The sequence below is a fragment of the Dipodomys spectabilis genome, unplaced genomic scaffold (assembly GCF_019054845.1).
Source record: "Dipodomys spectabilis isolate Male_0828 unplaced genomic scaffold, ASM1905484v1 ptg000728l, whole genome shotgun sequence".
Lineage (NCBI taxonomy): Eukaryota > Metazoa > Chordata > Mammalia > Rodentia > Heteromyidae > Dipodomys > Dipodomys spectabilis.
The window spans coordinates 208,120-221,216 of record NW_024871405.1 but is presented as its reverse complement, the minus strand read 5'-3'; the positions used below and the strand labels follow the sequence as shown (position 1 = coordinate 221,216).

General features: G+C 51.1%; 2 protein-coding genes across 3 annotated transcripts in view; one reads left to right on the top strand and one right to left on the bottom strand.

Moving 5' to 3' along the window:
- Cars1 (cysteinyl-tRNA synthetase 1) overlaps window positions 1-7,548 on the bottom strand; it is a 39,674-nt gene extending 32,126 nt beyond the window's left edge. For both annotated transcript variants that reach the window (XM_042672578.1, XM_042672579.1), the window contains exon 1: window positions 7,468-7,548. In XM_042672578.1, coding sequence (XP_042528512.1) covers window positions 7,468-7,492 — 25 coding nt within the window. In that variant the 5' untranslated portion in view covers window positions 7,493-7,548. The remainder of the gene's footprint in view (window positions 1-7,467) is intronic.
- The window catches only part of Dhcr7 (7-dehydrocholesterol reductase), a 365,017-nt gene that overhangs the window by 173,262 nt on the left and 178,658 nt on the right, over window positions 1-13,097 (top strand). The window lies entirely within an intron of this gene.

Genomic DNA, 13,097 nt, shown 5'->3' with positions numbered 1-13,097 from the left:
GAAGAGTCCACAGGCTGAGGGAACTGCGGAAGGGGTGGGCCCCCCGTGGTGTCATCTGGGTCACTGATGAGCTATGCTGGGACCCCGGAGCTCTGAGCTCATCACTCTACTCCTCTGCTATCAACTCACTACCTGCCTAGTCCAAAGCCAATCCTAAAATAGACACAGACAAACCCCAATGTGGGGTTTCTCCAGGAAAACCCAGAACTTCCCCGAGACACCAGGATGGATCACGACGTGGAACAGAGCAGTAAGCCACAGCAAGCCTCTTAGCCCTGGCTGGCTCCTCCCCCAGAGCCAGGGACAGGATGTCCCAGAGCCAGGTTCTTCCTCTACAGGGTGAGGCTGGCCTCCAGGTGCAGAGCCTCCCTCTCACCCTCTGCTTGGATGTGCAGCTCACATAGACTGCCCACAAACATGCCTGCTGGGAGCTGGCACCTCTCAGAGGCTGAGATGTCAGGACGGTGGTTCTAAGCCAGCCTCAGCAGGAAAAGTCCTTGAGACTCATCTCCAATCAACCCCCAAAAAGCAGGAAGTGGAGGTGTGGTTTAAGCAACGGAGTGGCAGCCTTGAGTGGGGAAAAAAACTAAGGGACAGTATCCAGATCCTGAGTTCAAGCCCCAGCACAGGCATGCGTGAGTGAGGAGGCCTCTGACCCACAGCCCGCCCTCAGACTCCCATGCCAGCATAGACGCCAACTGCAGACAAACGACCCACCTTGCAAGTATCCTGCCCCAGGTCTCCCTGCTGGGCAGTGGCCAGGCCCAGCTTACCCCTGTGGGCGAGGCCTCCCCTGAGGGAAGCACTTCCCAAGCCAGCCTAATCACATCAAGGACAGACCTCCCCCTACACACACACACCCCCTACACACACCCCTTACACACACACACCCCCTACACACACCCATACCCCCCCCACACCCTCTGTCCCGCCTAGATGACTCCCCCCACCCCCCACCCCCCACCTCCTTGCCCTGCCCCAGTCCCACTTCAGCCTTTCCCCCACCCATGGCCCTTCTTCCTGCCTCCACTGCCCGCCACTCCCCACTCATGGGGTCTTACTTTGCTCTATCTTCAGCAGCGACAGCAGAGTCTGGAACTTTCTAGGCTGTCGGGGAATAACACAGAGTGGCGCAGGCTATCTTGCCTGGGGCTAGCTCATCACCTCCTGCTGCAGGACCTCAAAACGCCCTTCTCAGGGACCCCATGGGGACAGCTGCCCGTCACCCCTTGGCTTGCTCAGCTGGAGATTCAGGAGAGATGCCTGAGGGTGCCGGGCGCCCCGCGGGCTGCACCCTCCTGGTCCTCACCTCCTCCTCCTCTTCAAGCAGGTTTGGGGGAGCAGCCCCTGGCTCTCCGCCCCAGTCAGTACTACTATGGGGTGCGCGTGCGGGAGAAGGAGGCGGGTGGGCCTGCATTTGCAGTGTGAAGGGAGCACCAGCACCACTCACGACCCTGCCGCCACCTGCCGGGAGCTTCCACTTCACACCCCATTCCCAGCTTCGGAGCACGCCAGGGCCACTGGCCCTAAGTAAACAGGCACATTCTCAGACACTCAGGTGAAGCAAAACCTCCTGGGAAGCTTCCACGCCACCCAGACATCCTCCAGAAACCCAGCAGCCTGTCCAGTGGCACCTGCAGGGGCTGATTTGGGTTTTTTTGTTGCCAGTAAGGGGCGTGAGTGCAGGGCCTGGACACTGTCCTTTAGCTTTTCCACTCAAAGCTGGCGCTCTGTCACTTGAGCTTTATTTCCAGCTCTTTGCCCGTTATTTAGATAAGGGTCTCACAGTCTTCCTGCCCAGGCTGGCTTTGAACCATATCCTCAGATTTCAGCCTCCTGAGTAGCTAGGATGACAAGTGTGGATCACTAATTTATTATTTTGTTTTGTTTTTTGTCGGTCGTGGGGCTTGAACTCTGGGCTTGGGCACTGTCCCTGTGCGCTTCAACTCAAGGCCAGTACTCTACAGCTTGAGCCACAGCGCCACTTCTGGTTTTCTAGTGGTTTATTGGTGATAAGAGTCTCACGGATGTTCCTGCCCGGGCTGGCTTTGAACCGTGATCCTCAGATTTCAGCCTCCTGAGTAGCTAGGATTACAGGTGTGGGTCACTAATTTATGACAAAGAAGATGAGGCGTGTGAGAAGCACATTAGAGGAACTGCCTACACTGTGGACAGAACCAGGGAGCCACAGCCCCTTGGGGGTCTGACCGTACCCCACCTAGGCCAGAACTGAACAGCAGGAGAGGGGGCAGGACAACAGTGACACAGCGTCACCCTTCCCCCACAGTGAACAATATTCAGTGCGCCCTCCTGGGTGGGGCAGACCGCCAGGGACGCCCGGACGTGGGGTCCAGCGGTCTCTACTAGGCAGGGCTACAAGTCGTTTCTTACCTTTTGCACCTTTACATTTCTATAGGAAGCCTCTGTTAAGTCTCATGGAAAACCATGTACGAGGGCTGGGAATGTGGTTTAGTGGTAGAGTGCTTGCCTCACACGCATGAAGCCCTGGGTTCGATTCCTCAGTACCACCCACACAGAAAAAGCCGGAAGTGGTACTATGGCTCAAAGTGGTAGAGCACTCTGCCTTGAGCAAAAGATCAGGGACAGTGCCCAAGTTCAAGCACCAGGACCGGCAAAACAACCACCACACATGATGCTAACAGCCACAGGAGCAGCGTTAAGGAAGCAGCTCCAGGATGGGGCGGAGGGGTGGCGGAGGCTCTGGAGACGGGCCCAGCCCTGGGCTGAGCACCTGCTCTCTGCTGGTATGTAAACCATGCTTGTAGCAGCATCCCCTTGTAAAGCTGTGAAGCACTACGTGAAATTACACTTATCAAGTGTTTACCCTCCTGGTACACAGCCAGCACCCAGCCCGCCAGCATCAGGGTAATGATTCTAACTGCCAGTCACTCCCAGAGAGCTCCCCAGAGGAGGAGGAGCCGGTCAGGATGGCACGCGCTCCCAGGGCACCACGTGGAGCAGCCTGCCCCCCACTGGGAACGAAGCATGGCTGGGAGATGACCTCTCAGGGTGGGCAGAGTGCCGTGAGGCCAAGGAGTCCTTCAGGAGTGCCTGGAGGACATGACTAACAGCAGGGCAGCTCTCACACGGTGCTGGGTTGGTGCTAGACCTCAGGTGGCCACCAGTCTACAACGGGCAGACCAGCTCCCTCCCAGGCCCCCTCTGCAGCCATTCCCAAACTCCTGCCACCACAGGCAGGGCAGCCCATACACACAGCCAAGAACAGCGTCCCAAAGATGGATGTGACTGTCACAGTGCTGGAAGAGACCACACAAAGCTCCTGGCACCAGCTCCCACACCTGCCCTCAATGCGCTTCTCTCCCAGGAGGCTTTCCTGGTCCAGTGTGACCAGGTGGACAGGACTCCAGGGACAGGCAGGGGGGGGCTCAATTCTTGGAAGGCAGGTACCAGGGCAGCAGGGCAGGATTCTGCTCACCTTGAGCTCTCAGGAAGGTCAGCCTCACTGGGTAGGGTCTACACCTTCCCACTCCCTGACCCTCTGCCTGCTGCTAAACACCACCTCCGCATTCTACAGTCCTACTTTGCAGATATACCAGCAATACCCTGCTTGTGGGGTACAATCACATCCATTTCTGGGCCAACAGGTCAAGACCTGAGGCCAAACCACTCCTTTGAGTCCAGAGTCTACTGGGCTATTACTTATTATAGAGGGCCCTCAAGACTCGTTCCTGCCCCAGGGAATGACCCCATGCCTTCCTCCTTCCTGGAAGGATGCTACTGGTGACAGAACACCCAACTTCCTCACACACGGAGACAAAAGACAGACATGGAGGTGGGCCCAGGTGGTAGAGCACCAGCCTTGAGCGAAAAAAGCTAAACAAGAGCTCAAGGCCCTGAGTTCAAACCCTAGTACTGGACAAAATGAAAAAGAAAGTAGAGCTGGGAAGGTGGCTCAGTGACAGAATGCTTGCCTTGCATTCATGAGGTTCTGGGTTCGAGTTCTCAGTACCGCATAAGTAGAAAAAGCCAGAAGTGGCGCTGTGGCTCAAGTGATAGAGTGCTAGCCTTGAGCTGAAGAGCTGAGGGACAGCGCCCAGGCCCAGAGTTCAGGCCCATGACCGACCCAAAAAAAAAAGGAAAGTAAGAAAATGCCACTTGGCATTCTCATACTTTAGCTTCTGAGTACCACACAAAAGCTAAAGGCCACAGTCTTCTACCTGGGCATCTGGAATCCCGAGTTCATAGATGAGCAAGTGTTTGTAGCTCACAAAGAGATGTATTTCACGCTGCAGTGAGGACCACAGCAAAGCTTATGAGCTTAGTTCTTTTCTCTTTTTCTTTTTTCTCTTTTTTTGGTGCCAGTCCTGAGACTTGAACTAATGGCGTAGGTGCTGTCCCTCAGCTCTTCAGCTCAAGGCAAGTGCTCTACCACTTGAGCCACAACACCACTTCCGGTTTTCTGGTGGTTAACTGGAGATAAGAGTCTCACAGACTTTCCTGCTCTGCCCAGGGCTGGCTTTGAACCATGATCCTCAGATCTCAGCCTCCTGAGTAGCTAGGATTACAGGGGTGAGACACTTGTGCCTGGCTCAGCTGGCCTCAAACAGGAATCCTCAGATATCAGCCTCCTGAGTATCTAGGATCACAGGCATTAGCCACCAGCAGTAGTTAGGACAGTCACTTTTGATGAACCAACCTTAGGAATAAAAACCACACAGAGCAAGGTGTGGTGACAGACACCTATAATTCCATTGCATATGCTTTTAATCCCAACACTGTGGCAGGCAGAGTTACAAGGATGACAAGTTTGAGGGCAGCTGAGGCTACAGTGAGTCCCCCATCTCAGAAACAAATGCTCAGAACATAGAAAAACATAGCATCAAGGTCTCTAGGAGGGATATGAGGGCTTTATGATTTTTATTCCTGTCTCCTCAGAGAATGTCCCAGGCTCTTACCTCTGAGGGTCAACCAGGAACTGCAAGTGTATACATATGTGTATATGTGGTGTGTACATGTGTGTATAATTAACCCACAAGTGGCTCAAGTAGCAGAGTAGCAGTCTTGAGAGAAAAAAACTAAAGAAGAATGTAAGGCCTTAAAGTGCGGTGCTGGTGGCTCACACCAGTAATCCTAGCTACTCAGGGGGCTGACATCTGAGAATCATGGTTCAAAGCCAGCTCTAGCAGGAAAGTCTCTGAGACTCTAACCTCCAATTAATCACCAGAAAACTGGAAGTGGAGCTGTGGCTCAAAGTAGTATAGCACTGGCCTTGAGCAAAAAAGCTCAGGGACAATACCAGGCCTTGAGTTCAAGTCCCATGACCAGGAAAAAAAAGGAATAAGACTGTAAGACCATGAGTTCTAGTCCCAGTCCTGGCACAACAAAAAAAACACAAGACCTGGGGGCATGGCTCAAGTAGTACAGTGCTTGCCCAGCAAGCATGACACCCTGAGTTCAAGCAAGTATATCACAAACATATGCAAGCAAAAACAAAATGTGTGGGGAGCTGGGCACCAGTGGCTCATGCCTGTAATCCTAGCTACTCAGGAGGCTGAGATCTAAGAATCGCAGTTCAAAGCCAGCCTGGGCAGGAAAGTCTGTAAGACTCTCTCTCTCTCTTTTTTTTTTTTTTGTCATTGGTGGGGATTGAACCCTGGGCTTGGGCACTGTCCCTGAGCTCTTTAGCTCAAAGCTAGCACTCTGCCACTTGATCTATGGGACCACTTCCAGTTTTCTGGTGGTTAATTGAAGATAAGAGTCTCACAGAGTTTCCTGCTTGGGCTGGCTTTGAACTGTGATCCTCAGATCTTAACCTCATGAGTAGCAAGGCATGAGCCACTACAGCTCAGCCCATATGACTCTTATCTCCAATAAACCACTCAGAAAACTGGAAGTGGCACTATGGTTCAAGTGATAGAAGGCTAGCCTTGAGCTGAAGATCTGAGAGGCAGCGCACAGGCCTAGAATTCAAGCCCCAAAACTGACCTCCCCCCCAAAAAAAATATATGGGGAAACAGCTTAAGTGATAGAGGACTTACCTAGCATGTACAAAGCTGTAAGTTCAATTCCCTAGAACCATAAAACTAAACAAAACAAAAAAGTCCAAAGCCACAAGTTGGGTACAGGAAGCTCACACCTGTTATCCTACCTACATGGGAGGCTAAATATGAGGCTCATAATTCAAAGTCATCCTATCAGGAAAGTTCATGAGACACTTATCTCCAATTAACCACCACCAGGAAAAAAAAAAAAAAAACAGAAGTAGAGTTGTGGTTCAAGTGGTAGAATATTAGCCTTGAACACAAAAGCTTAGGGACAGCTCCTAAGCCCCAAGTTCAAGCCCAAGGATAGGCATAAAAAAAAAAAAATCCAAAAAACATAGCAATCCTTCAATATGTCATTTGTCAATGAAGCAAACATACTCTTTTCCTTAAAAGCCAAACAGGTTCTAGTTCCCAACACAGACACTGTTCAAGGAGCCTTTTGTCTATTCTCTCATTTAATGTTGGCCATCAGGTGAGGGCAGCTGTGTCTGGGATGTTAGCCACTCTGCTGTTCCACAGGAGTCTGTGTGGACTTCCTTGGCTGCCTGGCTCCTGGGTGGAGAAGATTGCTGGCATCTAGGAATACCAGTTGAGTGGAATGCAGCCTGCCTGGAAGATGGGTGCTTCTGCCACCAGGCAGAGGACAAGTCCTGACATCTGGGTACCCCACATCACCAAGTCACCTACGGAAACCAGCTAAGGCCACCGAAACGTGGGTACCGCCTACACTGTAGGCAGGGAGCTGAGGAACCAGAATGTTCATCTCATTCTGTCACCACAGAGAATAAAAGATACAGAGAGCAAATCTTCTGCAATTCCTATTCTGGGCTGTTACAACTCAGGCCAGCCTCTGCTCTTTCCAGCCCCTGCAATCTCACTGGAGCGAGTGACAAAAGTCTTGCTGGGACCCAGGTGACATGTGTGATTGGGGGGGGGGGGTGGAGTGGGAGAGAATTCCAGGCTGGCAATAAAGCAGGCAATAATGCTATGACCAGGCCCCCACGGTGACTGGCGGCCAAACCAGAGATGAAAGACCTCATAAAGCCCAGCGCTTTCAGGCGTGTGTGCACAGAGCTGGGCCTCGCTGCCCCATTTCCCTAGGCGCGGCCTCAGGCGCCCTCCGCCCACCCAGCTGGGCACAAACGCAAACCAACCCACGGTGTCTGCCTCGTCCCCGAAGTCCGGCTGGGGCGGAGGGGGAGGGCCCGCCGGACACACGGGGCCGCCGCCACGGGGCCAGCTCCGCGCTGGGTCTACGGGGGTGGGGGGACCCGAGGCCGCGCATGCGTGGCCCTGCGGGGCAGGGTCACCCGGCCGGCCGGGGGGTCCTCAGAGCCGGGTCTGGCCCGGCTGCCCCGGGGACCGGCCGCCGCCCGCCCGAGGGGCGCGCTTCCCGCCGCGGGACCCACGCGCCCGCCCGCCCTCCGGCCCAGGCACTCACCCTGCTCCCCACAGGAACCTGCCATCGCTGGGATCCCGGACCCGACGCGGACTCCACGGGCGCTCCGCACAATCTGATGCAACCACCGCCCCGGAAGTCCCGCCCCGCCGGCCGTCTTCCGGGAGCGCCGGTCGCTAGGCAACGCGGCAGGGACGCAGCCGCGCGGGGCATGCTGGGCGTCCGGGTTGGGTTGCGGGCGGGGCGGCGAGCCGGGCGGCGGCGCTGGCGGGACGCCTCGACCCGGGGCCGGGCGCTGCGGGCCCCACGAGTTCAGAGGGAGCGCCCGCCGAGGCTGGCTCTGGGCCGAACCGACGGCGTCCCGACAGCTGTCCCACCCAGGGGGCGGGTCCCGGAGGACGGCGCGAGAGCAGAGGCCGTGGAGCTGGGCGTCTTGGCTCCTGCCTGGAATGCCAGCTGCTCAGCGGGCCGAGCTCTGAGGACCACGGTTCAAAGCCAGCCTGCGCAGGAAGGTCTGAGACTCCAAAGCAAAAAGCTGGAAGTGGCTCTGTGGTTCAAGTGGTAGAGGGCCAGCCCTGGGTGAAGAAGCTCAGAGACAGCACCCGGGCCCTGAGTTCAAGTCCCATGACTGCATTTCCTCCCCCATCCTGCCCCCCCACACCTCAAAGAACACGGCCGCCTGGGCTTTGGAGGCTGCGGGCGTGCAGAGCCACGGCATGGCATGGGAGTGAGGGGGCCCGAGCCTGCAGGTTCGCAGGCTCCTGGACTGAGCCTGGAGTGGTCACAGAGATTGCCACCTTTCTGTTATTATAAAGATGATGTACAGAGCGGTTACAATTACACAAGTAAAGAGTGTGTTTCTGTCTGGACAATGACACCCTTTCTAAGTGGGTTGCTGTATAACTCCTCTGGCCTGGTGGTTTGGCTCTCTTCAACCATTCCACCAAGGCAATACCAACAAGTAAAGAAAGGGAAAGAGGAAATGCTCTGGGATAAGGAAGGGTTTTTGAAATGTAAGATTTTTGCCTTAACTGGTTGTTCCAAATTGGAAGAGGAATTGAGACACGCCTCAGATCTGAGCTCGGCCAATCCAAGCAGAGGGGCGGGGCCTACTGGGTTAGGGATTACAAAAGGAGCAGCCTGCCTGCCCTGCGTGCTTGCTTACTAGATTTTGGCTACTGGGTGCCCATGTCTGTAGGAGTCAGCTTTACCTTGCTGAGTTCCTTTCCAGTTGGTGTACTCATTGCTTTTGTGTGTATGTGTGTGTGTGTGTGTGTGTGTGAAAATACCGTACAGAGGGGTTACAATTACATGGACAAGGTAATGAGTGCATTTCTTATCAAGCATTGTTGCCTCCTCCTTTGTTTCCCCTTCCCACATCCTTCCCCACCCCCCCCAAAGTTGTAAAGTTCGTTTTTTCGACATAACATCTTGGACATATCATTGTTGCAATGGGTCCACCTGTATCCCTATTTAAACAATGTTTTTTCCCTTCCCCTCCACAAATTATACCAACATCAAATACAATGAAAACAGGGGTTATACCGTGGGGGAGTGGTGTCCTCATTCCTATACCCAACATCCTGAGCCATTTCTAACACTTTATTGAAGAACTAGAAGTTGAAAATGCTTGCTTCTGGATGGAAATAAGCAGGTCGACTTGTGAATATTTTTTCCAAGGATTGGTGCTGCATTCCATGCTGGGATGAGCTAGGGGTAGGGCAAGATGGAGTTCACATTCTGAGCCAAGCAAAGGTAGACAGGGCTGCCATTCCCAGGGACAGAGGCTCCTGAGAAGGCCACAGGCCAGGAGGGTGACAGATACCCATTCCAAAGCCCTTACCCCAGCCTCATAGCCTCCCTTGGTACATACCATCCCCTCCCCAAAATTCCCCACTAGGTGTAAGGGTTGCTGAAAGATCTCCACGTGCAGGCAGAAGAGTCCAGGCAGAAGAGTTTATTAGGAGAACCAAACTGCCAGCCTGCACAAGATGTTGGTGTGCCCAGTGATAACTTATGATGGGAAGAGAGTTATATAGGGAAGAGTGAGGAGGAAGTATGGCCACAGCAGATACGGCAGTGGCCTCAGAGCTGGGGGGGACCGCCCACTACTCCCAGGTGTGCCAGTTACCTGAATCACAGGTGCTGCTCAGGGACTTCTAGGAAGGTCCATGTGCCGTGCAGGGGTCTACATACGGTTTAACATGGAGAGAAAGGGAAGGGGTCATTTTTCCCTGTGCCTCTTCCCCCCCTCCCCCGCAGACATCATTCCAACCTTTTGATACTTATACAGGGGTGCTGATTCTCTCTGGCTACTTCCTTCTGGCAAGGGGTGTCAACATTAGGGGTAGAAGGCAGCGATGTTATCCGGTCTGGGAGAAGGCAGTGGTAACAGTTCTTTGGTGGTGAATGCATGCATGCATCTTGGGATGAAGTCTGAAAGAAGTCTTATAATGCAGAGGCTGAACAGTAAGAAAAAAAAAAAACATTATTAGAGGGCCTACAAATGACAGAAGGTAGAAAAGGGAAAATTCATTCAGAGTGGAAATGGAAAATTGGATGACAGTTAGTTCCTGTCTCCTGTGGTCCAGCCGTCCTGGAGTTGGTGGTTCATGGCCCTGACTACGCCTGACTGAATGACATGTAGGGACTTAGGAGAGGAGAGACGGTGGACTGGTTAAGTAACAGTCAGGCCTGGGGGCTGGATTGGTCAAGGGCTCCACGGGAGGCCTTGATCATTTCCTGTAACTGGACTATAGACAGATGTCTGGACTAAGGTATATGGAGATCCAGGAAGGTACCAAACTGAGTCAAGACTTACTGTAAGTAGAAATAGCAGGTAATAGATATCAGTTCCTGCCCAGTTAGATGAAAGACAGATATGAACATTAGATAGACATGCTTATTAACTATTTTCTTCTGATCTCCTAGCTCTGGTTAATTTTGAAATGGCAAGCACAAAGTGACTCCATTTAGGCTCTGACACCATCCCTTTTTACCTGTGCAGTTTTTTCCAGCTGCCTCTGGGTGGATCCTTGTTGCCAGAACTAGCTCTGTCTCCGTGGGTCTAGGTCTCTTCTTCTTGCTGGGATGATGTCACATGTTGTGTTTTTGCTTGTTGCTGGGATGGCCTGTCCCAGTGGACTGATGGCCTATCCCATATTGGGGAGGGGTGTGCTGGACAGATCAAGTGAGAGTAGATGCAAGAGACCCTTTTTACTTCCAATTGAAGCAACAAGGAGATCAAGAGAAATGAGTTTTTAATCAGGGCTTACCTGGAACTTATTAAGCATAAAAGTATGATCAATAAATACTTATAAGAGTTCCTTCTCCCTCTGTGGGTCTGAATGTAAATGCTGCAGAGGATCAACTCTGTAAAGGCAAAACTCAATAGTGGTCATGATGAGAATTTTGAAATAGCAACTGATTAAACAATGCAGTTAGTTTTTAACTAAATATAGCACTTTAGATACTAATTAAGAGTGAAACCATTGCCAGCTCTGTATCCAAGGTGGCTCACATACTACTTTGGAAACAGACATATCTAGTTAAAAGGTGTTCATCTGAAGGACCATGTCATAAACACTTAAATGACATGCTCCTACCACCCGCTACTTACATGAACTTTCAGCAGTCTTAATTTCTTCCTTTCTTCACTTTAGAACAAACATTTAATGTAATTCTTCTAGAATATTTTCTTATCCAAAGAAACCATTTTTGTTTCTTCAATTCCTTTCTCTTTCTTTGTATTTCCTAATCATAGCTCTTAAACACATTTGCTTATACCCAAATCTGTTGAGCTTCTTTGTGGTTTGAGTTTAAAACTGCCCCTTTCCCCCCTTTGGCTTGTGTGGCCAGTTAAGTAGTTAAATTGAAGCCAAAAACCAAATAATTTCAGGATATATCAGTATCTAAAAAAAATTAATATATGACAGAAGCACCTGAGTAGAAAGGAGCTTTTCTCACCCACGATGGTTTTTATGTATTAAAGTGAGGTAACATGTTCACACACTTTTTTTCCTCAAATATTTCTTTATTGAGATTGATTACATAAATTTCACAGTACTGTGATATACTTAGCTAAGGTCACAAGCACCTTTTAACCTTTACAATGATACTCATCATTATCTTAATCTCCAAAGCTTATGAACGCCATGATCTTTAACAATAAAACTGTTTCTTCCCCATCGGGAGCTATGTACATATTTCTCTCCTTTTGCTTATTGTCAGCTGTTCACTCTTTCCCTCTCCTTCCCTCCCTCCCATCGCTGCCCTTGAGTTGCATAGGTCATTTTCATCCATGTCCAGTGCAGTTGACGGGCCCCTCTGTTGTATTTTTCCACCTGTTTTCCTCTGGTTCTGTGTCCTCCTCCTAGCTTTCCTCAGATGGGGCACCAAAGTTTTAAGGCACACTTAGGTTTTAAAAGTGAAAGTCAAGCTGGAAATGTGGCCTAGTGGCAGAGTGCTGGCCTAACATACATGAAGCCTTGGGTTTGATTCTTCAGTACCACATAAACAGAAAAAGCCAGAAGTGGCACTGTGGCTCAAGTGGTAGAGTGCTAGCCTTGAGCAAATGAAGCTCAGGGACAGTGCCCAGGCCCTGAGTTCAAGCCCTAGGACTGGCAAAAAAAAAAAAAATGGGAGTCAACTGTAAGTTTTCTGAAATTCCAGTGGCAAAAGATGTTTTTGCTCATAGCATTATAAAACCACATGGTCAATGCTAAAGAAACAGGTAACACAAAACAAAATACAAGCAAAAACATCACAAAATTTTTGCCAACAGACAGAATGTAACAGAATCTTCACACTTAAACAAACACTGATTAACCAGAACAGAAAACTTTTAAAACAATTTTGGTAAGCTTGGTGGAAGAATAGGGGTTGGGGCTGGGAATGTGGCTTAGTGGTAGACTGTCTGGGTAGCATGCATGCATGAAGCCCTGGGTTCCACTCTTCAGTACCACATAAACAGAAAAAGCCAGAAGTGGTGCTGTGGCTTAAGTGGTAGAGTGCTTGCCTAGCGTGCATGAAGCCCTGGGTTCAATTCCTCAGTACCACATACCTTGAAAAAACAAAGTGGTGTTGTGGCTCATGTGGTAGAATGTTAGCCTTGAGCAGAAAATCTCATAGATAGCACCCAGGCCCTGAGTTCAAGCCTCATAACCGGGGGGGTGGGGGGGGAGCCGGGAGTCGGTGGCTCATGCCTGTAATCTTAGCTACTCAGGAGGCTAAGATCTGAGGATTGCAGTTCAAAGCCAGCAGGAAAGTCTATAAGACTCTTATCTCCAATAAACCACCAGAAAAACTGGAAGTGGCACTGTGGCTCAAGTGGTAGAGTACTAGACTTGAGCTGAAGAGCTCAGAGCCAGTACCCAGGCCCAGAGTTCAAACCCCATGACAGACCAAAAAAAAAAAGAATGGGGGTTGCATGAAAACCTACCACATGACCAATATGGCGAATCTCTGGTCAAGTCACGATGGTAGAAAAACTTGGTACAACTTTATTAAGTAAGCAAGCAGAGAAAAAGCAGACAGAAAACAGAAAGGAAAGAGGTACACTCTGAGTGTGGGTGCTCTCAAATGGAGGGAGGGAAAGGAGAGAGAAAAAGAGACTGAACTGCTACAAGACAAGGAAAGTTACCTTTCAAGAGGAGATGCCTGGGAGGCTTATG